Source organism: Macrobrachium nipponense, chromosome 9, assembly GCF_015104395.2.
Source record: "Macrobrachium nipponense isolate FS-2020 chromosome 9, ASM1510439v2, whole genome shotgun sequence".
Classification (NCBI taxonomy): Eukaryota; Metazoa; Arthropoda; class Malacostraca; order Decapoda; family Palaemonidae; genus Macrobrachium; species Macrobrachium nipponense.
The window spans coordinates 63942667-63967666 of NC_061110.1; the positions used below are offsets into that span (position 1 = coordinate 63942667).

The window sequence follows — 25000 nt, forward strand, 5'->3', positions numbered from 1 at the left end:
TTGCTTATTGAAAAGTCTAACACAAATCGTGGCCGGCTTGATTTTAGTTTTATTGAATCGGTTCTTTTGCGGTTTTAACGGATCTTTCTCTCAAGCCTCTCTCCCGTTTTTATCAGAAGTAAACCGGTTGTTGCTCGCACATCAGGCAGGAATTATCTTCACAGTTTTTATATACCGCCTCTGAAAATATTTAATTGCCTCTCGACCTTTATCTATGTCTTTTGACTGTGTGTGTGTGTGTGTGTGTGTGTGTGTGTGCGCGCGCGTGTGATTGTCATGGTATGAATCTTTTTCTCTCTACGGGAGAGATTCGCTGGTAACAGTACATAGATTTCAATGAGTATTGCATAAAGTCGGATATCAAATTCCCAAGTCAGGAATTTATCCAGAATATAAATACTGTTTGTGGACTTCATCCTCTTGGTAGGACGATCAACGCAACAGCAAAACCTACAATATATCACCAGGATCAGTTTTCAAGAGTCACTCTTCTAAAAACCCTCGCGCTTTATCTTATCATTAACGTCAGGGCTTGTGACTATGTGTGCGTGTGTGTGTGTGTGAGTGAGTGTGTAAAGCGACTGAAGTGTTCGGACTCATAACTAGACACTAAAACTGAAATGAAATTATCGCTGAATTGTATGCATAATGAAGTTCGCTGCCTTTTGGGGGGGTGGGGATTGATTTCGTCTGAAGTGGTTTTACGATCCCTGTGGAGGTAATGATGAAAGAATTGTATAGATTTATTGTTATAGTTCCGAAACCTTTACGTCATACGTACTGAAGGTCAAATCATGATAGCTCATTTTTACATAAGCGTAAGTTAGACGTTCACATTGCTGTATTCTGCTCAAAAAAGAATATTTGTTACTTAAGGATACTAGGAGTCAAGTTTCATCTGCCTGTGTAGGAAAGTTGATTAGGTTTTGTGGGGTTGACGGTACAGACTGGCCGCTATTGGATGGTACTGGTGCTGAGGGAGTGAGTCCATACCAACCCCGTAACCCACATAGCTCAGCGTGGCATCGGAATCCCGCTGGTGCGAACGGAATGCCTAAGACCTCATAGCGCCTTCTGTTTTGTGCCGAAAAGTAATCATCGTTCGAAATGGCTTTCGACTTTGTAGTTGAAGCAAGATGACACGGTTTTCTCGGAAAAAGAACAATTTCCACAGGTGCCCTATATTTATAGAAAGGTCTTCTCACTGTGCGCCGATGTGATGAAGACTTTCAATGAGGAAGTTGTGTTACGAGAAATGTAGTCTTTTGTGCGATTCGGAATGAGAGTTCTTTGACCTGTGGCCAGATACTACAAAGGAAGTGTGCCGCAGTTTGTACTGTGTCTGCTTGCCGGAGGTTCATTGACCCAGCCGACTCTGCTGGCACACCTTCATATTGATATTACCGCCTGTTGATATGCAACGCGATCCATCACGGGCCAGTACTATTTCATAGCGATGGCAATCACATTACATGATATATGAAAAGTCCTTTATGAAATCATCAAACTCAAATCTAGAGCAGAATTATCTTTCATAGGTACTACACGTAACAATCCAAATACTCTTGAGGACATGATTGCCGCGAATCGCATTTCTCTGCAACATTCCCTGAGAGAGTTATTCCTCAGATCAAGCTTTTGAAGAAACTGAACGAAAGTGAACTGATGTGGCCACTTTTGATCGACATTTTGCCTTTGATGCTGGACGCTGTAAAAGCAGTGGAGTGTTAGAGGTGCGACCAGAGCAGTTTGCTCCTTGTGCTCATAAATCGTGCGGTGTTTCATGGTACGAATACGGCGTTCCCTTGGTAAAACTAACTCTTCTTTATGCAGACCATTTGTACTGAGAGTCTATTTGCATGGACCCAACCACCAGGTGAGCTTGAGAAAATATATTGCACGTTGCAATACACAATATGGTTGAAGACCGTATGGACACAAATGCAAACGATGATAAAATATTAAAGGAAAAGAATATTATTGCACACTAAACCACATAAATATATATATATATATATATATATATCATATATATATATATATATACGCATATACATACATACACACGCACACACACATACACACACTCACACACACACACACACACACACACACACACACACACACATATATATATATATATATATATATATATATATATATATATATATATATATATATGATATTTTCCTTCAAGAGTATAATTATATGTTCAAAAGGTGTTACTTTCCGTTTGCAGACAGACTTTATGAAGGGAAGGAGGTTATTAGCCCCTTGCCCCGCTTCCATCCACTGGCCGAAGGAGTCGATACTCGATGAACGGGTTATTACTGTCCACAGAGGAACACTCAAACTCTGAGTTTATTGTCACTTACAATAATGACAACAACAATATAAGCGAATCCTGCAATTGACGGTATAGCTTTTCGTGATGCACTGAACTCTTATTAAAAACAAGTCGAACATACATAGGGATGTGTTGCGTATGGTAGCCGTGAGAGCAACCTTATAGCGGTATCCATGGTTTATCAAAGTTTCGGGAATAAAGTTCCAGCATGAGAGGCCTTGGTTCTTATTAAAGTGATCTGGAAAGAATACCTAAATAATATTAATAATAAGAGTACTCTGGACATCACAAATTTTCACCAAGACATGATATTGGTATGTCTCAGTCTCTCAAATCTGGCGCTTAGGCCTATGATTTTACTGTTTCCAGAAGTTCTGTCTCGATCCATCACCTCAGTAAAAACGGTGTGCGTAATGACAAATGCCACATTGTGTCTTTCGACCACATATGCTGAGTCCTCATAATGCAATCTTTCTTTTTTACTATCTGTAAGTCAGGACCTACAAAGAGCAATGAAGTGTATCTCTCATAGAAATTTCGTACGAGACCTGTGTGTAGGTACACAAAGGAAGAGTTAATAATGGTATTATTCTTTAACGTCAAAGGATTTTTGCTTTGCATAAAACGGGTAAAGCAGAAAACATAGTATTAACACAAGATTTTTGTCTGCTCACCTAAACCGAAAATTGTAAATGTAATGTTTTAGATCAGGTATGAACTGCCTTAGGAATCTTCCACAGACTCAAAAGACAGTTGTGTACAGAGAAAAGAACAACGATGAATAGATGAATGAAAGGAGAAAGCAAAATATTTTTGTACATGAGCAACTTTAGTAACCAACTAAAATGAAATAGGAGACGAAGATAGCTTCCTCTCCAGATCACTTATGAATAGGTACACTGGCTGCAAAACAAACGCAAAACTTTTGGAGTTGCCTTCTTAAATATGTAGTGTTGCCCAATGTCTTCGTATATCTAGTTTAGCCTTTATCTCTGGTCAATCATCCATCCCCTAGGCCTAGACAGCTTTCTAACAGGCTGCAACAACTGACACCAGATGTGTAGTCGATTAGTGCGTCCCTCGGGGCCATATTCGGCCTCACTGGCATCGTGTGCCAAAGATATGATTTCAAGTTTGATATCTCTGATAGCTACATAACTGTACGAATAGGGATTGGGGAAGCTTGAAACACTGAAGACACTCAAGACCTTCTACAGGTGCATTCTTTGGTCAGTCGGCCTGGTTTTATGGTGTCTCTTCGTAATCTGACGTTTGTTTGCTTATTCATTTTCCAACGTTTAATCAAGCCAGCCTTATTGTTGCTAGGCATCGTTACGATTTGTTTGTCCTTTTTCATTATGTTTTAAAATAACCTTCCATTAGGAATCTAGAGAAACCAAAATAGGCGACACAACTTAAATACAGAATTGAGATTTGGTCTCTGCGTGAACAGTAGCGAGTATTTTAAAGTACGGTGCTGCCAGGATCCATACTGTATGGATCCTGGTTGCTGCTGTGCCAAGTGAGAACAGTGTCACTGTACTGGATCAGTAGTTTCTGAAGGGTTTGGTTTTTTAGTTAAGTTTAAAACCTAGGTTTGGTTTATATATTGTATAATTAACATGGCCCACTCTCTAGAATCTTGTGTATCATTTCCTTGGGAGCTCTATTAGAAGTAGTCAGTGCAATATATAGAATAACCTTCATCAAACCGAAAAGTAGCCAAATGTTTTTTTCATTTTATTAAATGCGATTTGCTTTAAAAAACGCATGAGTCTTATGTTAGTATGTTTTCAAATTAGATTTTCGAATGCGTTTCACTATTAATTCACGATTATAACGTTTCATTTCGATAACTGACTGATTTCATGATTTGTTTTTTTAATTTTCCAAATATATATTGTAACAATAGGCCGCAGAACAAATCAACCTTGTACTGAACACTAATGCATATTTTTTATTTGGTATCATGTATTTTGCACGTGCATATTGGCATCATCTGGCCTAATGGTACATTTCGTGAGCTTGACTGCATTACAAAATATCAAAGGCGGCGACGAACGTTTTATGTTTCCGGTTTTGGCTTCTCATCGTACTTTCGAAAAGTGCTTAGTGGGCGTCGATTTCCTATTGTCTTTATTAATCGCTAAGATAAGGATTAAACTGTCATTGTGTGCCAGCGTCAATTTCCTCTCATACTGATTCATCGTGTTCATCTAAGCAGAAGAAAAGTTTGATATGCGAATGTTTTTCACGTGGATTTAATACTGGCAGAGTGAAAAGTGAGTTCAGTGGATCTTTGATTGTTGGGTGTCATAAAGACCAGAAAAAGAGTGCTTAAAGTTAATGCCGGTGTTCACGTCGGCCCCCAGAAGAAGTGTAACGACTCGAAATTAGATCAGGGCATGGAGAAAGTGGAGGGGTAGCCGGGACTCGAGTGGAAGAAACAGAGGAGAGAACAGTTACCGAAGAAATCCCAGTTGGCTTCGCTCTGCAGACCGCTTAAGGGCACCTTGGTGTCGGTATATTTGAGATGCGGAATCGGCAGGTAGTCTCAGAGATCAGATACACTCCATGATATTACAGCTTGTTACGAAACAATCTTCAATACCGGCTTGCGGATGCTGCTGCTGAAACCAGGAAGATTGGCGAATGTTTAAAAGTCCTCCTGGACAGAATACAGGGTAAAGAAGGAAAAAATGAGTCTACGCCACCTGGTGCTGAGTCACAGATAACAATGGGGTAGGTGATGATACCGTAATGTTTGCCAAATTATGATTTTGTTTTCACGTCAGCACAGGATTCTCAAAGGGGATGAACCTGTCGGTTTCATCATGATTTGTAGGCGTGGGTGGTGGGACGGTGATCTCCCATTCCTTCTTAGGTCGGTTTTTCAAGCTCCAGCATAACTCAGTCAAATACTATGAAGGTAGATCGAATGGGTTTTGGCAGGGTGTCAGGATATCTGATTCATGAATTCTTGATTAAGGAATTTGCTGTTGAGGTACGTAGTCGTCTGCTGTTACACAACTGTGAAATGGAAACACAACTTCGAAGTCCCAATATTTGACTCCGATCGCTGACACGAGAGGCTTAGATGCCATCTTACAGTAATAAACTGAATATTATATATTTTTTTTCATAGGCAAAAAGAGAGAAGAATATTTCATTATGAATTCTGAGAGAGAGCACGTGAATTGATCATGAGCTGTAGTAACGTACTGCACAGTACAAAGGGAGAGACAAATTATCCAGAATGATGAGCAGAAACCCAACTTTAGCGGGTGTCGTTGGGGCTGAGCCCACTTCTTCCTCTTCTTCTTTCGAAGGTACTGGTGGTACTCGATACGTGTGAGACTTGATGGTGAGGCAACCTGCTCCCCGTCCCCGCATCCGACATTACTACTTACTTCTACTACTACTACTACTACCACTACAGTAGCTCCCCCGGGTTTGCCCCTCCCCCTCATCCATCATCAGTCTTCGCCACTCTTTTATTGAAGTGTCCTTTGTTGACAGGAGACTTGTTGACATGTTGTGACTAGCGCGAGTGTCATGAGGACGCATTTCCATGCTCATTACTCAGGAATAATTGTCCCTCGACAGTTCTGTCTTTGTGTGTGTGTGTGTGTATGTGTGTGTTGAAATGTATTTTCGTACTTTGAACACCGTTTGAAAATATACATTCATGTTCATAAATTCAAGTAAGGCCACTCTTTAAATCCTAGTTAACGAAGGAAAGTTTTCCATTTACACAAATCACGCTTTATTTCAATTCTACAGTTGCAGATTTCTTTTACTCTTTATAATTCACTGTTGGGAGTGAATTAAAAGGAAAAGAGTTCAGCTCGAAAATGTAAACTGGGACGACCATGCAAAAATACATTTTTATGTCGACAATCAGACGGATTCATTTTACAGTGTAATGATCGTGGTAACCATCGTATAATTATTCTCTGTAAACGTACATAATTTTTCGAAAATTTGCTGTATCTATGGCGAGGCATCTCCAGTAAACGTTTGCTGTTTATAGATATATACTATATATATATATATATATGATATATATATATATATATATATATACATATATATATATAGATATATAATTATATATAGATATATATATATATATATATATATATATATATATATTCGCTGTAATCTACGGTTTTAAACGTGATCACAATATAAAAAAGTTTTGTCCTTAATAAAAGACTGTTTACTTCCTTCAAGGCGAATTTTTTCTTTCTTACTTTCGTTGCATGTTTTATGATATATCCACATAGTTATTGATGGAATATATAGTGTAAATCTTAATGCTTTCAATTATATACATATCTATGTATATAGCATATATGTATGTAAATATACATATATATGTAATATATATGTATACATATATATTTGTGCATATATTTATGTATCTCTCTATCTTATATATATATATATATATATATATATATATATATATATATATATATATGTATATGTACGTATATGTAAACATATACATATACATATAGATATATATATGAATTTCTATCTCCTCACTGTGATTCATATACATGCATTAAGCTATAAATGTCCTTTGATATCCAATTCGCTCTACCTTGGAATTAATATATTTTCATATAGGTATTAACCGCAGGTGAATTCTTTAGTTGATAATAATTTCGTCCTCCCGTGGATTCGAACCAGCGCACAGCAGACACAGGAGAAATCAGGACTTCAGTGACATTATCGATTCACTTGTGGGTTTGTGTGCTGTGTTTGTGTGCTGAATGTAATTTGTTTTTAGAGGCGGCTCTTCACATGTAGAATAAAGTTGTTAACCTCTTGGCCTTAAACCTGAACAGATTACCACGGAGGTATTTAATGATTACTCATCTGTGTACTGACCAAGCAAAACATTACTTAATTCCGTCAATGATACGATATGTATATGTATATATATATATATATATATATATATATGTGTGTGTGTATATATAATATATATTGTATGTGTGTGTGTGTGTGTGTATGTGTGGGGGGGGGGGGGTGAAGGGGGGGTGTTTTTGTGTAGTACATGTATGTTTATTTGGTTTAAGTTAATTTTGTGATGCATATTTTGAGTTGATTAGTTTTCGAAACTTATAATGTAATAGTAGCTTCAGGGGCACCATCTCCATTAAATCTTCTATAATTCACAGAGAAAAGAAAGTGATCTGATGACTCCAGAAATGTGAGGTGCAGAGTGGAGAAGGACTTACCATGTTGTACCGTTGGATATGATTGGTGGTTATGTTGTTTAGTAATCTTAATGGATGGAGAAACCCAACGATATAATCAAGATTATGATCAGAATAATCTCTCGGAGATAAAAGTCTGTGCTAATCGCTGCCTCTTCTGTATTATGATGACAATCATTGTGAACCCGTAAAGTCTCCCTTGATTTGTGGCTCACCAAGTCATAGTATATACTTGGCGGAATCACTGACGTAATCTGTCCTTCACATTAACTCATTCAGCACATTAAAAGCGGGTCATGTGCCAGTAGGAACCGGTTGTCAAATTACATGACGAAAAAACAAAGATCAGAATTGATACGATTGGCTTGTGGTAGTTGCACTGACTGTGATGTGATAAGGCTTAAGGAGGTTCTTTTATACCTTCACACGAAAGAGGCAGTGAGGACGTCCGGTTTACCTCGCTCAAATGGACTCCCTGTGGCTGTATCTCCTCAAAGTATTCTCTCTCTCTCTCTCTCTCTCTCTCTCTCTCTCTCTCTCTCTCTCTCTCATAATTTCATCATGAGCGATTAAAGTAGTTTAACTCTCCCCTGCTATCCTTTCTAGGGAATGGCTAGCAGGGGGTCACCTCTGAACAGCTTTCCTTTCTGAAACTACGAGATAGCTGTTATCTGAGTTGTTATTCAAAACTGATAGCCCTTTTTAGTCCAACGCGCTTTCATCCAAGGATGTCCCGCCCTTTAATATGGCCGAGTGTCTTTGCTATGAGGAGAGCAAACCTCAAAGTGTATTCGGATCAGGTTCACGGTGCGCCGAGGTCGTTAGAATCCATTCGAGTGATACAGATCAGGGGTGACTCCAAGTCTTGTTAGAGGCTGAGTATCTCTCAGTACATGATCCATGCAGGCAGTAAGGTGAGGGCGGTTGTCTTTGTGTGCTCTTTAAAGAACAAGCTTCATTATTCTACTTCTTTTTCTTGAAGGAATATAAACTGCGACGCGCGGTGTTTTGTGTCTCGTTAGCGAGTACACATTATGCAACCCTTACAGTACCTTTTCAAAGGTTTAATGGCCTTATGAAGAGAAGACCATTTTTTAAAGGCAGAGATGTTTTCCGAAGATAACCGTTTATCAGCTGATTATTATTGTTCTTTCAGAACAGTTCCTTTAAGAAAGTCATAACTGAAAACTCGTTGGAGATGCACAAACACAAACAAGCTTTTCCTACTTCTTGAGAGGTCAGCACAGATTCTTTTATCTTGGAAGAATTCTGCTTGTGGAGTTTTTCTGCATCTCTCGAGGGTTCAAAGCACCTCAGAATAAGGTTCATATAGTTTCGTTACATAAAGCCTGTCTATGAAATGCGCAAATAGCTCTCAAGAAGGAATGATTTACCATTTTCATCTCGTTACATAAAGATCTCCTTACTTTTCACCTTATTATCACCTCACTGGAAGTCTTGGGAGAATGGCCTCTTCAAATGTAGATTCAAGCGGTGTTCAGCTTATCAAGCATCAGCGGATGCTTGTGGGCTTCCTTGTCGGGCGCTTCCAACTCCCCTCTCACCCCCCCCCCCCTGACCCCCTTCCACTCCACCTACCCACAGCCGTGTCCCCCACCTGTCTTTCCACAGTCACCTTTCGTGTGGTGTAGGAATTCAACCTGTTTACTGCACTTAACCCGTCCCTGTCCACCCGTGCGACATACTGGAACCTTTAGCTCATTTTTCTAGCTTCAAAAGGTGTTTTGAGAAGTTTAAAGAAGATAATGAGTTCTTTGCATCATCACACCTTGCAAAATATTTCACTGAATAAGGTTCCGCGGTGAATAACGGTTCCGGCCCATATAGAATACTCCCACATATATATATTGTGTATATATATATATATATATATATATATATATATATATATATATATATATATATATATATATATAATTTTCCACTTTCAAATCTCTCTCTCTCTCTCTCTCTCTCTCTCTCTCTCTCTCTCTCTCTCTCTCTATATATATATATATATATATATATAATAATATATATATATATATATATATATACACTATATATATATATATATATATATGTATATATATATAATACATATATATTTTGTATGTATGTATATGTATGTAAGTGTATATGAGTGCCCAAGCTCAGTTACTTACCGAACACCGATAGACGTGCAATATATTTACATCCTTGGAGGTTATATACTAAAATCAGTCCTGCCTCCCTGGCACCCTGAACTGGTTGCTGCTTACTTTTTGCAGAGTATAAAATGTGGGTCATCATTTGTTTGAGCCTGATTATGTATTCGTTCTATTAAGTGCATTTATTGGTTACTTAACATACAGTATGATAACTGAATGTCTACTGGAGGGTTTTTCTTCTTTGTAAAATCCTTCAAGCGTATCAATGACTTTGCAAAGTCATTAATATCTCCTAGATGTGGTGGGCGTTTTCACTGCCTTCGTGGTCTCGTCATTTCTGGCTTTCATCATCTTTCCGAGGGAGCAGAAATCAAAGCCTCGTTAAAACTCGTGATCTCTGGACATCACGTGAATGGAACGGAAACAGCGTCACGCAACGATTCGAAAATGAATTAAGAAAATATGCGGTACTTCCTTCCCGAGAAATAAGAATTTTGCCTAATAACTGCATAGTAGATATAAACTCGTTTCGTTTTACTAGTGAAGGAATAAAGTCCGTTCTTTATCTAACCCATCTCCAGAGATACACTAAGGACCATGTTAAATTATGAGTGGTACTCAACCAGAACTTAACATTATTTGCCAACATTGCCATCATGATTCTTGAATCATAAAACAGAAGTCCACAAAATATCTTCTCAAATGACTCCCTTATTCTGTGACATATGTGGGTTTGGCTGAGCTATCCTCTTATGGACAATTTCTCTCTTCTGCTGGAACACGTTTGAATCGTGTTCTTGGCCTGGTTCATCCCTTTCATGCGACGTAGTATATATGTTTTCTTCTCCGCGGTGCTCAAAGTCCTTTGGTGTCTTAATCTCTGGCGCTGAGGCGGCTGCTTACAAAGAAGGATGGGTGTTTCTGTTGCACTTTTCAAGACACTTATTTCGAAATGAGCGGAATGGCGAAAGACCGAGGCGATATCCAAAAGACGCATCGGCCACAGAAGAACAAGTAGAATGAGGAGATGCAATAAAGCATGACTGGATGAAACGGGATATCACTCTACGTGAAGTGGAATGAAGACAGACAGGTATAAAAATCAGGTCGAGCTGTACTTAGAAAAGCAGGTCAACGGGGCGACGCAGGTCACAAACGGGCCTCCGGAGTTTCGATGGCTAGTTGAACAGGTGCTGCATCCAAGAAGCAGGATGCCCTGTTGTTTAATGCCCCTAATGCCCAATGATGAAACCGTCTACTAGGGATTATTCTCTTTGTTTCTTGCAGGGCATTTGGCTAAGCAGCTTATGCTAAATATTGCAGATGCGGCCAATGGAATATAGGAAAAAAGATGTACTACATCAAGATCTCCTTTAAGGGAACTATCGAAACAAACTTAGCTTTAATTCAGTGATAAATTGTACATAAATAAAAAAAATAGCTCTAGAGAATGTATGATTGTGTATAGATTAGAATATTTCTCTTAGGGAAAAATCACCTCAATTTTTATCAGTAACCAATGTCTTCATTCTTCAAACCTCCCTTCACACTAAGAAGTCATTTGATATTGTGATACACGACCATTAGTTCCCAGAGATAGTCTCGAAACTTGTTTAAAACTGACGTCATACCTGCTGCTCATCGCCTGAAACTGCCTCTCGCACTCGGCGATTCAGCTGTGAGCTGCGTTCAAACACCAGCTTCTTATCCATGCTTGTGGAATAGGATCACTGAATTGATGCGACCGCTGCGTCTCTTCTCTTGCAAGCTTTTAGAAACATCTTTTCCTCTGTGGGCGGTGTTTGATATTATTCATTAGGTTCTTTTGTATGCTTTTATCTTACAATATTCAAGCTTAAAGGGAAGCAAAATTCAGGTGGATTCTTTAGTACACACACACACACACACACACACACACACACACACACATATATATATATATATATATAATATATATATATATATATATATATATGTGTGTGTGTGTGTGTGTGTGTGTGTGTGTGTGTGTAATTATATATTGCGAGTTTGAGAGAGAGAGAGTATCATTTTACATGCGTACACACTTGACCCCTAACAAGACAAGAATTGTATACTGAGAGAAGACATTGTAAAATGAGCCGTGTAAGAAAAAAGAAAAAAAGAAACCAGTCGAAGGCCCATATAAAACGGCGACACCGACTAAGGATTATGCTAAGAAGAAGATTTCAGAAGTGGCTTTTATGCTCTTCTGGAAGATTAATTATTTGAATAATTTTATTTCCTAATGATAAAAAAGTCTAGCCATCTAGTAATGTTGCCATTCAACTATTTAAATATTTCATTAAAAAAAAGAGCTTGCTGTAGGAAAATATTGTCTGAAAAAAGATTTAAATATTTTGCAAACATTTGTCGCGGATCCTAGAACTGTCTGGAATTATTGTGAAATGGTCTATGATTTCAGGATATCTAATTTGTATGCTATTGTAGGAAAACTATAATACTGTAAAAAAGCGAATTGTTTCTTTCAGGTGAAAGGTTTGGAGTAGTTTTCTTATTTTCATGAACTTGAAGAAATTCCCTTATGAAGGTATTTTTCTCTGATGCTCTCGGCATATGTGTATGAAAGCCAAAATAAAAGTGAAGATGTTTTCAACAGCATGGCATCTGTTCATCCTTATGCGTCTATATTACTTTTCCACTGAACGTTTCTTGGAAACTGTCACCCTGGAAACTCGAAGATGAAGCCTTTTATTGGTTGCACCTGCGATGCACTACGATGCTCTAACGTGAGAAGCATCTGTATATCCTCTTTGGCCTCGTGAGATGTTTTATGAGCACATTGCTAAAGTCGTTTGGTAAGTTCTGTTGACATTGGGTACCTGCTACTAGGAGAAAGTTCCGATGGATATTTCATCGATAGCAGCAGAAATCTTAACTTTCAATGCAATTTTATAATGCAAAGAGTTGCTAAATTTCCTGAATGCACTTTAATGTTATAGGATAGCAATAGAAAAAACTATGTTTACCTTGAATGGTGCGCACTAACTGAATAATGCATTTATGAGAGAATTATGTCAAAAAGAACTTCCACCACTGAATTGAAAATAAATCCGTCATTTTCAGAGCCATGTTTGCTAAGACGTAAATCATCTGTATACTTCTCGGTTCGTCTTTGAGGGCTCGTGTCTAAATACCAACTTTGGTACAGACAATTTAGTCGTTTTGCTCTCAAGAAAGAGAAGGACTCATTTTCACGCTCACGTTCGTACACCAATTAAAATCTAAGAAAGCAACAGAGCTGAGATGAATCCTTCCTTTACCTGATAGCAATGGAAATTTTACCCTGATTCTGAATCGAGTCTTTTTCATTGATGAGAATAGTGTATAATAATAAAATAAATTATTATTATTTACAGTATGATGGTTCAGTTGCATGACAAGAACATGCAAATTACATATATTAGAAGTATGGAAAAAATCTTGCACCGCTTACCAATGATTCGAAACGATTCTAGGATGATATACTTTTTTTCCAAACGGAATTATACGATAGGGTAAATACAAAGCGGATGTCCGAAATAAGGATGGATAATGGACAATGGAGCTAAATCAATGATTAGCTGTATATTTCTAAATATACGTACTTTTGCGTGTATTTTTCTTTCCTCCAATTATGTTAGTTTATATGTTAATGAATAGTAACAGGTGTCCACAGTTTAAGACTTGTTATTTTTCTTTGCAGGTATGTGCAGCCATTGATGTACACAAATCCAAAACTATCGTATCCGAGGTCAGGTCAGTGGAAATAAAAGTGTTTATTATTAAAGTATACACATTACGTTTAGTAATCGTCTGGTTTTTACAAATATAGATATAAACCTTATCGCACCGTCAGCAGAGAGTGTGCAAGATTACTTTACAAGTTCTACATATCTCCTTTATAAGAAGTAAATGATTAACTTCTGAAGTTCTTCGTCACAGTTTCGTCTGTGTGCTTTCTAGAACTGTCAGTAACGGGAGGGCTTCGCATATATTGATTATCAAAATGTCCCTCTTCTTCCCTGATATTTTAATTGAGTCGTTGTTCAAGGGTTTTGTGAGCATTTTATTTGACTTATCATTTCATTTGGTCATGAAGACGGTTCGTTATTTGCCCTGGAACATAACTTTTTTTAAATATTATGATGGTGATTATTAGACTATAGAAGTTATCAAAATGAAACTTGTATTTTTGTGCGACCTTGTGTATGATTTGCATTTAACCTAAGAAGCCCTTTTAGGTCAAAGTTGCTGTTGTGCAATGAACAGTTCGAGTGAGCATTACTCTTAAAAGTATTGCTCCATTCGTCTTAGTTTCCATGTTGAGTCCTGTACTTCCACTTGCGTTTCCATGAGTTTATTGAACGGGAAAAGCGTAATTCTCGTTGTATTCATTTCTGGTATTGGACTGTTTAACCTTTACTAGCTTGATCTCTGTACTTCTGACAAGCATAAAGTTAATATTTTAATGAATGATCCCTTAAACTTTATTATCTAATTATATTCGTCTTGGGATTCGCTTTCATTCTTTAGATGTTGATATATTCATTACGTTATTGGATTCAAAGAAAACTTGTTTACCCATTATTCATCATCATCACATTCGCCTTCAGCCCTGCGTGACACAAGGAACCTCAATGAAATTCCATTACGCATTTCTTTCCTGCTCTTTATCTCCCACGAATCTCCCTCCACTCGTCGTCTCCAACCTCCCCTTCGTTCCCATCCACGTAGGTCTTGCGGCTCCAAAAGAGCTCAGCTCAGCGGACAAAGCTCAATTCTCCCAAGAGTTGTGTGAAGGACAAGTCCAAGTCATCTCCATCTCCCTGTCATCAATACGTAATCTTGAAATGGAGCTTCCGGAATTCCCCTTGCCGCATCATGTCTAGCTCTTCCTGCCACTAACTCATCATATTCGTCTTACAGCTTTATCCTGAAACTGGCAAAATCGTTTGGTATAGTTTCATTGGCATGATATGATTCACATCCATATAGCAATACGGATCGTACCATATTTACGTATAATTTCACTTTCATGTACAATTGCAATCCATTTGATGTCCAAATCTTTTTCAGAATGCTCATTGTTGGGTTTTGTCTCTCACTAAAGTCCAACTCAAGAGAACCTCTACTGGATATCATTGGTCATAAATATTTGAAAGATTCAACCTCTGTAATCCTTCCTCCATCTGATGTTAGTTCGTCCTATTCTGAGCACTCTGCTCTCATTCCATCTCTTTTTCCTCTGTTCACTTTGCGTGTCGTCTCTCTAGATAAATAATACATGATATTAAGCAAGCTATGTAATATCTATGAGAATGGCTCACAGTAAAGGTGAAATGATGTTCCCTTTTATCATCCCAGCATTCAAGAAAATTCACTATTGTATTCATGGAATGTCTCCATTAGATTAACCCATTTAATGGGAATGTTATTTTGCCATAAGACTTTCTATAATACTGGTCTGTGGACGCTGCCAAATGCCTTTCGGTAATCCGTAAAAGCCATCACAACGGGAACTTGACAATCCACACACTGCCTCACAAAATGTTTTGAACACAAATATGTGACCTGTGCAACGCCTGCCTTATCTAAATGCAGGTTGTACATCTCTAAATTTTCATTCAGTCCTTTATCCAGGCTTTTGAGAATAAGCATTCTGATCTTTTCTTTACAACAAAAAGAAGTTCAATGCCTCCATTGTGGTTACTTTTAGGTAAGTCACCTTGCCTTAGTACCTTAGATGTGTCTTACAATTCCCAATCACCAGGCCTTATTCCTTCATTCCATGTTCTGCAAAATAGTCTGGTTTTCTGTACGAGCATCATGGCATCTTCAACCGGAATCATTGCTGCGATGAATTTCCGTCTCCGAAGTTCCTTTATTACTGCGTGAACCACTTCAAAGACTGTTACAACGGTTTTATTCAATTTCCACTTGATAAAAGATATAATGGGAAGCAATGAGAAATAGTGGTTAGTTCCGGTCCTGAGAGAGAGAGAGAGAGAGAGAGAGAGAGAGAGAGAGAGAGAGAGAGAGAGAGAGAGAGAGATAATAATAAGTGCGGCATGTGAGAATATAAGAAATAAAATGGAAAAAAATGAAACAGGAGAACCTTTTGTTTTTTCCTAAAATCTTTTGTCCCATCCGGATTTTGACTCTTTAATTCGGTGCAGTATATACGGTTTTTTCGTTTTGCATCTAAAATTATTCGGTATCTGTTTTCGGGTAAAGATTGCAGCACTTCATAGGGCTTTTTTTATTCCTTCAAATTCAAATAAATTTCCATGACAATGTAACTCCACGTAAAGTGCTTACTTTTACGTAAGGCAGTTACAGTTTCTCTCTCTCTCTCTCTCTCTCTCTCTCTCTCTCTCTCTCTCTCTCTCTCTCTCTGCAAATAAATGAAGGGTGGGGGTGCGCGGTGTGATAAAAGCATGACCATAACTATACTCTGATTTTTTCCATCTGTCCATCCGTCTGTGGTGTTTGCGCATGGTAACACTGCGTCCCGGGCTTAAAACCACAGAATAACTTTCCCTTTGTAAGCTCAGATATGATATTCCATAAGCGAATTATTTTTGGTGGCCTAGCACTTGAGTTTGCAACATTGGTCGAACTCACTTTATAATGGTAATTTTCTTATTTCTCCAGAATACCTAGTAATTGTTGGCAGATAGGAGAGCTTAGTATCAATAAATCATGTTAATTCCTCCTGTTTGCTATTGATTCATTTAACTACCTTCCTTTCCAACTAGTGAATAGCGCCCGTCTTTCATGCAGTAATCTCATCATTTTTGTTTGGTTGGTGTTACTACATCATGTCCTTGCAGTTAAAAATTTTTTGTATCTTATTTTATTTTATTTCATGCGGTTGAAATGGGAGATAGAATATGCGTTTTCCGTTGTTCCTAGTAGATTTAACCATAGAACCAACATCCCCCCCCCCCCTCTCTCTCTCTCTCTCTCTCTCTCTCTCTCTCTCTCTCTCTCTCTCTCTCTGAATTCCGATAAGCTTCTCCTTTCATCCTGTGGTCCCCTATGCCCCTGTGGGTGCTCGAATTACCTTTGTTCCCCTCCCCAGTGTGATCCAATAAGTAGCTTCGCTCGACGGTCCAGAGTATATAGAATATGAAGGCCCGAAGGGTTTTACCGAGTATCTGCATTATTGTTGATTCCTCCCTTTTTGTTGCGAAACTTTCAGTCGCGAAAGTGTTGTTCTCTGGGATTTTCAATGAAGTAGACGAAGCTTGCACGCGTCATCTGAAGGCCCGTTTCGGTGATAACGGTTACAATTAGAGTGGTTTTAGTGGCGTCACTTGCTTTTGTGGCGTAACTTTAAACTGTAACACAAAACAAGAACACTAAAGACGAACGAAAGACTGAGTTACGTAACGTACTTCCCTTTAGTAACGTTGGATTCTGCGTCGACGCGTCTCATATCAAGTTGCCTTCGGCCAACGGGAGATTTTCTGATGGTTGCGATTGGAGAACCTTCGCTGGATTTCCAATCCTTTGTTCTCCTCAGACCAGACGACATTTTTTACTCAGGCAATTCACAGACAGGAGCCCTTTGTGTCCTTTCTGTAGGCTCGAATTAGGAATAAAATTTAAGTTTCAGACTAAGCAGAAAAAACGGACAAAATTGCTTCTAATGTAGTTCCGTGTGATGAGTCATTTCATAATAGACTCATGTAGTTACTGAAAAGGTGTTGAACTTCGTTGATTATTTTGCATTCGCAGAGGTACTATCCTTTTCTGTTTGTCTGTATGTCTGTCTACATACACATTTTAGAGACAATGGAAACGTTGCCTTCCAGCGTTTTTTTAATTTATCGAATAATGTCTCCCATAAAACTGATGCATATATATACAGTATATATATATATATATATATATATATATATATATATATATATATATATATATATATATATATATATATATATGAGTGTGTGGGTGTATATATATATATATGTGTGTGTGTGTGTGTGTGTGTGTCTGTATATATATATATATATATATATATATATATATATATATATATATATATATATATATATATATATATATATATACATAATTCACTTTTCGATGTGGTCGATAGTAGCCGTAAAGTGGATGGAATCGGATTAGTCACCTCCTCCCAAAAAGCTTTCTAGAAACGTAGAGAGTATTCTGAACATATCCCATTTGAAAGGAAGAGGTGCTTAACGAATACCTACATACATGCATATGTACCAGAATCCATTCAGTTATCATATAATATATATATATATATATATATATATATATATATATATAACAAATTAAATAATAATTAATATATGTATATCTATATATAATAAAATATATATATATATATATATATATATTATATTATATATAATATATATGTGTGTGTAGTAAGTATGCATGTATACAGTAGTATATATATATATATATATATATATATATATATATATATATGTATATGTATATACGCAATATATATATGCACATGTGTGCGTCTTTGCGTGTGTAATTGGTGCGTGTGCTTAGATAAGGTGTCTGAGTGAGTGTGTAACTGCGAATGAATTCTTGTTTATAAAGTGTAATCATGGAAGTGATGTGTACTCTTAACGAATGAGTGAACTTTTGTACCAAATCGTATTATATTTCGCTGCTCCCTACATTCTAGAACGGCCAATTTCTCTGTGGTGTATTGGTGTAAACTGGTTTTATTATGAACGAGTGACTAGAGACAGCATGTCAGCGATCATTCTTCCACGTATATATATATATATATATATATATATATATATATATATATATATATATATATATTTATATATGTATATATATATATATATATATATATATATATATATATATAGAGGTGTATCTATATATATCTATATATATATATATATATATATATATATATATATACACTAGCTGACCAAACCGGCACTGCCTGGAAAAACTCTGGATGACAATCAATAAACTCTCTCTCTCTCTCTCTCTCTCTCTCCCCTCTTTCTCCTCCCAACACCCCCTCCCTGCTTTCTCTCTCTCTCTCTCTCTCTCTCTCTCTCCCTTTCCTGTTAATTGAGTTGCTTCAGTTACATTTCCCAGCAATTTTGACATTTTATATTTCACCACATCTCACTTGGACTTAAAGGTTATCAGGAGTGTCTCTATTCATCCCAGTGACCTCGAAAACTATGGATTAGACACAAATATCTGTCATTTTTTACATGTTATTTTTCACCTCATTAGGCCCCTTTACTATTATGGCTGAAGTTGGACTTAAATGATACCGCAAGTGTCAGTATTCATCTGAGCGACTTCAAAAACTATTGATTAGACACTAATATCCGTCGTTTTTGGTTATTCTTACACGTCAACCTCCTTCCTACCCCTTCTCACACACTCCTTATTGGGGCTGAACTTGGACTTTAAGGCATCAGGAGTGTCACCATTCTTCTCAGCGTCCTCAAAAACTATGGATTAGTTGCTAATATCCGTTGTTTTGGATTATTTTTCCATTTCACCCCATCCCACACTCACCCCCTTTTGTGCAGTGATGTCTTACCGTGGCAGTACTCTTTTCCAGATGGTAAATCATAAATTATTTATACCAAGTCTGGTTGAAATTGCTTGATACATTTCAAAGTGTATGTGGCACATACACACACATACATACTTACAAACATAGATATATCCATATATGTATATATATATATATATATATATATATATATATATATATATATATATATATATATATATATATATATCCAAATATTAAGCCATACATTATCATTTGGGAATAACTTACACCGGAGGGGAATTATAACTGGTAAATGATATGTCTGATTTATGAAAAACGGAAAACAGTGACTTTGCTCCTTGGCTATCAAGAAGGATATAATCTGCACGTCGAATTCTGTATTTAGATCGATGTCAACCACCTTCATGTTCATACGCATTTGCGTTTGCTGGGTACTTATGTTTTCGTCCTGGCGTGGAACAAGCAGGAGTGAAAGGAGAGGGAAGGAAAAGACGAGAAGAGAAGGAACGAGAAGACGGTCGTTGTTCAGGTTAAAGATGACAGCAGGAAACATGAGGAGGTGTGAAGGCAGAGCTGCTCGCGCTCAAGATGAGAGTCTGCTTGAAAAGCAACGTCGACGAAGTCCCGCCAAACGGCCAAGCAGAATTATATGTGAGTTGAGCAAACATTTTGGAAACCTGAAAGACAGGATAGCATCAGCCATTACTGTTAAGTGAACTTTTGGCCTGAGAGAGAGAGAGAGAGAGAGAGAGAGAGAGAGAGAGAGAGAGAGAGAGAGAGAGAGGTGTTTGGGGTCACATTGAGTTCTCCATGATACCAGTAATAGAGGTACGTTTTGGGTCGTCTATTTCTCCATCTGTGTCTTGTTAAGTATCACTGAATCGATTTATTGCACAGATATTTGTCTTCGTGAAGGAAAGCCAGTGCTCATGAACTTTTATGAGGAGGCTGTGTGAAGAGAATCTCTCTTGGGAAGATGTGGAAAACAAAGTCATCAATAAGAAATGTGAGGTAAATTGATGCCAGTAGCTCCAGCGCCCTCTTCTGGTTGGGTCACTGAACTCCAACAGAGATGGACGTGTCTTAGGGGAACCCGGAGCAAACATACAAACACACCCAGGATAGACGAGCTACTGCTTACCCACTTTCTCCACTGTAGTCACCTCTGGATATTTTCACGAAGTGACTGACCGCGGGTGATCTACTGGAGTTTGGGAGAAGGGATTTCGAAACAAAACATTGTTAGTAAGGCATGTCAAGCAATATTGGTGAACACAATATACGTATTGTTAATAAACTATATAGGCTATGAGGAATGCCAGTCCCTGGAATGTTGTTGATACTGGTAAGACGCGACTAGAAAAATGAATTGATATTATAATATCTAGGAAGGAATGAGGTCAAGCAAGTATAAAATGATAGCTTGTTTAGAGATAATGTTAGCTATAAAATGTGAGCTGTACCTCACTTGTTTGAATGGGGTAGACCTTTATATCATGACTAATACAAATTTTTCCAGTAGTCTAATTAACGGTCTAATTACGGCCGTATCGAGAGTAAATAAAGTATTTTGTCAGAATGGCTTTCTCTAGAGAAGACTGAGCTTGTGTAATCGTTAAACATTAGAATATTTACTCGAAAATAACATCTGCGTATACTTTGCCTTCCATTCTTTTGTAATCATAACAGAAATTGCAGCATAACGAGCCTAGAATATTGAGGAATGTAATTTTACAGAAAAAATTGAGGTCAACTTGTTTTAGAATAAAAGCCCGAATTTCATACAACGAAGAAAGCATTAAATGAAACTCTACTTTGTTTATTTTATGAAAGAATATGCCAGTTAAGCAATGGCTGGTGATTCTTTAATAACGATACAATTAATGTTAGGATCCTACGCCCTTAGCTCTTCTTTTCATATAAGAATAGGAAGCTAATTGCATCATTAGCACTTTAATGACCATAGGAGCCCTGAGCAACGATTGTTCAATTGCTGTCCAGTAAATCTTCATGATTTTGCCGTTCAAGTCCAGACTGAATTTAGTTTCGTTATAAGATAAAACTGGAAGAACTCCTGAGTGGTACATTCTCTCCTGACAGGGCCTCAAATGACCAGATATAATTAGCTATTTACCTGATAACATAGCTATGTACCTGCCAATAGAAAGGAAAGAGACATATAAACAAAACGAAATCTTTGCATCACGGTTAATTCCATTCGCCGTCCGTCGTCGTCATTTCATGGTAGGTACAGGCCAAGCCAGGCAAGGCAGGGAGGGGATCAGGTTTTCGCGTGGCCGTGCGTGATCTGGGTTTGGAGAAGGCCTTTAAGAGGCTTATATTCATAAATAATTCTCTGGCCTTTTCGATTCCTGAGGTCATGTCCGTTAATAATGATATCTTATTATAGTCTAATTCTTATTTCTTTACTTTTCGTCTTTTATCCATACAACTGTCTATCAGTTTCGTTTTTGTGACTGATGTACGTGGAATGATATGCCACAGGCAATATCATGAGATGTATGTGAGTCTCTCTTTCTAGAAGTCTTCTTCTAAGTACTGTGAAAAGTCTGGGATCTGCTGTATATCCAAGAAACTTTTTCATCATTGCACATCCTTACATTTAGTTATTAATTGTCCTGTAAAAAATGCTATTGAGGCGAATGATGCAAAACATTACACTAGCATCAAAATTCTTGTACGAGTCTGAAAATAATTCAAGAAAAAGTTATTTTTATGGACGATTACTCATCATTTCCAGAAACATGAATATGACTGCATTATCTGCAATCCAGTTCATTTGCTTATTCCCTCAGCGTCCGAAAACCATTAGGCTGCTTCCTGTGGTTTAATTACACTTGTGCTGTCGTCCTGATTGTTACGATGGCGGATTGGGTTTCGGAATGAGAACGGGAGTCGTTCCTTTATCGTGTAATGTTCAGTCGTCTGTCTGGATGGTTTATGCTGATTAGAAGGAACACGCAGTAAAGCACTGAAGACATAATACATTCAGTTACAGCTGTCCAAGTATCAAAACCTAATGCATCTTGAGCTCTCTCCTATCCTGAGGACTCGTCTCAGTCTATTTTGGGGCAATACACTTATCAAAGTTTGTCATAAATATTCACCTTTTCATATTTTCTGATGCTTACAGATTCATCGAAAGGTACTTTATTATATATTTGCTGCTTCTCTGGAATTATTAGCGCAAGGACTAGCTTAGTAGTTATTCTTATTTCAATGAAAATCCTCAGCCATGTCCTAACTTTGCACTGGAACTTTGTCGCTCACTTCATAGGACCTCTCTCTCGTTTTCCTTTGCTTTTACAAGCATAGAGTATCTGCTGAGTCTCTGCTTGAGTTGTGCCTAAGGTGCTGAATTTTGTTGTAGGGAATTACTTTCACAGTTGCGCCTGCAAAATGAAGTAAGTGACTCAGTACATTGATTTATTGGAAGATATATCAGCTCGGCAGCACCGGCATTACCCAACGCTCGAGGGGCGCATCATAACTGTAATATTGTAACACACACACACACACACATATATATACATATATATATATATATATATATATATATATATATATATATATATATATATATATATATAAATTGTGACAAAGTTTTAGTTGTCCGTAAAATAAAGCTATTGTGATCGCTATTTGTCTGTCTGTCCGCACTTTTTCTATCCGCTCTCGGATCTTAAAAACCACAAAGGCTAGAGGGCTGCAAATTGGTATGTTGATCATCCACCATCCAATCATCATGTATACCAAATTGCAGCTCTCTAGATGCAGTAGTTTTCATTTTATTTGAGGTTAAAGTGACTCATGATCGTGCGTCTGGCACCGCTATAAGTGCCATTAACACAGGCCACCACTGAGCTGTGGCTGAAAGTTTCATGGGCCCAGGATGAGATTTTCATAGGTCGTGGCTAGGAGTTACATACAGCATCATACACTATAAAGACAACTCGATTGGGCTATGCATTAGCGCTGTCACGAAACGCGATTTGGCGCCGTCATGAGTTCGTTATTTCATCTGAAATCGAACAAGATTTTTGTGTTTTGCTTTAATTAGAAAATTCCTTGATGTCGTCAGTCGAATTGAGGGAACTCAACTTGCGATGACTCGTACGGAAAGTCAGCGTGAAGTGCAATTGCAGAGGCTCTATTGTTGCTCGTTTCTCACCAAAAGCAGCAAAATCATGATCAGTACACATCAGTAATGCAGTTTCATTACGCTGCAAGTGCTTTCAGATAATAAGCGTTTACTACTTTCTCTCAAGATGCCATGTTTTATGTAACAGCGAGTCTCAACTCTCCTCGCCCCCTTTATTTTTTTACTTATTTTCTTTTCTTAAGCATCGCTGTTATCATTTTATTGTTTTCTTCTCCTTCGCCAGCAGAGAAGGCAAAAGCGCAACCTTGTTTGGGCCCAATATGTCGCCGAACCCGTTCTGTGCAGAACAGTTTCCTATTTATTGAGGAGAAAGAATCTGTCGAAGGATGTACTTTCCATGTGAAGTATGTTCTCTTTGAGGTGTGCTGGAGTATCTCTATTGTAACTTCATGGACTGGAATAATTTTTCGATTCCCAAGTAGTTTAAATACATGTCGGGGTAAACTTAGCGATGAACGTCGTTTTTAACGAGAATGTTCAATACAAAGCTTTTAGTGATGAGAATCTGTTAGAGACATAACATACGGAAATAATTTTGAAATATCATCTCTGAAACTTATCATTAATCTGGTATGCAGTCATGGTTTTCATTTAGCTTCCATCCATTTTTTTTTCTTTTTTTTCTTGCCGAAATGACAGACACTTTGCTGGTGTGTTTGAGGACATATTATGTTTATCTTTTTTTATTTATCCGTAAAATTAGGTTTATACAACATTTGCATGATGAATCATTGGACTTTATCTCTGTCTCTTTCTCTAGCTGAATTCAGTATTCTGCAATGAAGCATATTTCACCAGTAGTTGACAAAATTCGATACATTCATTTGTGGTTCTCATATTATTTCCAAGCCTGTAAGAATACCTTTTCCTAACGTAAATGTGAAGGAAATTATCAGAATAACTTGCACGAAGGAAGGTGCGAGTTCTCTCCAACACTGGAGCCGTTTCTTCTGGATTTCATAGTTATTTCATGCATCAGGTCATGACAGTCAAATTTACAGCTTTAGTGTAATCCACCTTCGACCTTATTGGAAATATGTTCTCAGGGAAATATGAGAAAAGTCTAAAGAATGAAGTCTTTACTGAATATGAATGATCCATGTTTTGTTTTTCGGTGCCACACAATATTTGAAGGTGCTTACCCATGACATCTGAAACGACGGTAGTGATAACCAGTTGTCTCGGGATGTCTTGAGCAAATTCTAATTAGCGCTAACATTTATGCCATATGCAGTCTTTATCCCAGACTGCTCATGAAATGTTCTCGCCTGCTATTTTTCTGGACTATTTCATCTCATTTTATTTGTCTGTAAAATAAAACATGGAGCTGGCTTTTTGTCTGTCCGTCCGCTCTCAGATCTTAAAAACGACTGAGGCTAGAGGGCTGCAAATTGGTATGTTGATCATCCACCTTCCAATCATCAACCATATCAAATTGCAGCCCTTTCGCCTCAGTCGTTTTTATTTCATTCAAGGTTAAAATTAGCCAAGATCGTGCGTTTGGAAATG

General features: G+C 37.6%; 1 protein-coding gene across 11 annotated transcripts in view; it reads left to right on the plus strand.

The window, feature by feature from the left end:
- LOC135217998 (DIS3-like exonuclease 2) overlaps positions 1-25000 on the plus strand; it is a 445369-nt gene that overhangs the window by 229646 nt on the left and 190723 nt on the right. For 2 of the 11 annotated variants that reach the window (XM_064254141.1, XM_064254140.1), the window contains exon 2: positions 13456-13508. The exons of 6 other annotated variants lie outside the window; for them this stretch is intronic. Coding sequence is in view for 3 of the 5 variants with exons in the window: in XM_064254131.1 (XP_064110201.1) it covers positions 5085-5089; positions 13456-13503 (53 nt within the window). In the remaining 2 variants the exon portion in view is untranslated. Of the gene's footprint in view, positions 1-5068; positions 5090-13455; positions 13509-25000 lie in introns of those variants that run through there. 3 more of the 11 variants (XM_064254131.1, XM_064254128.1, XM_064254135.1) reach the window with 3 other exon arrangements.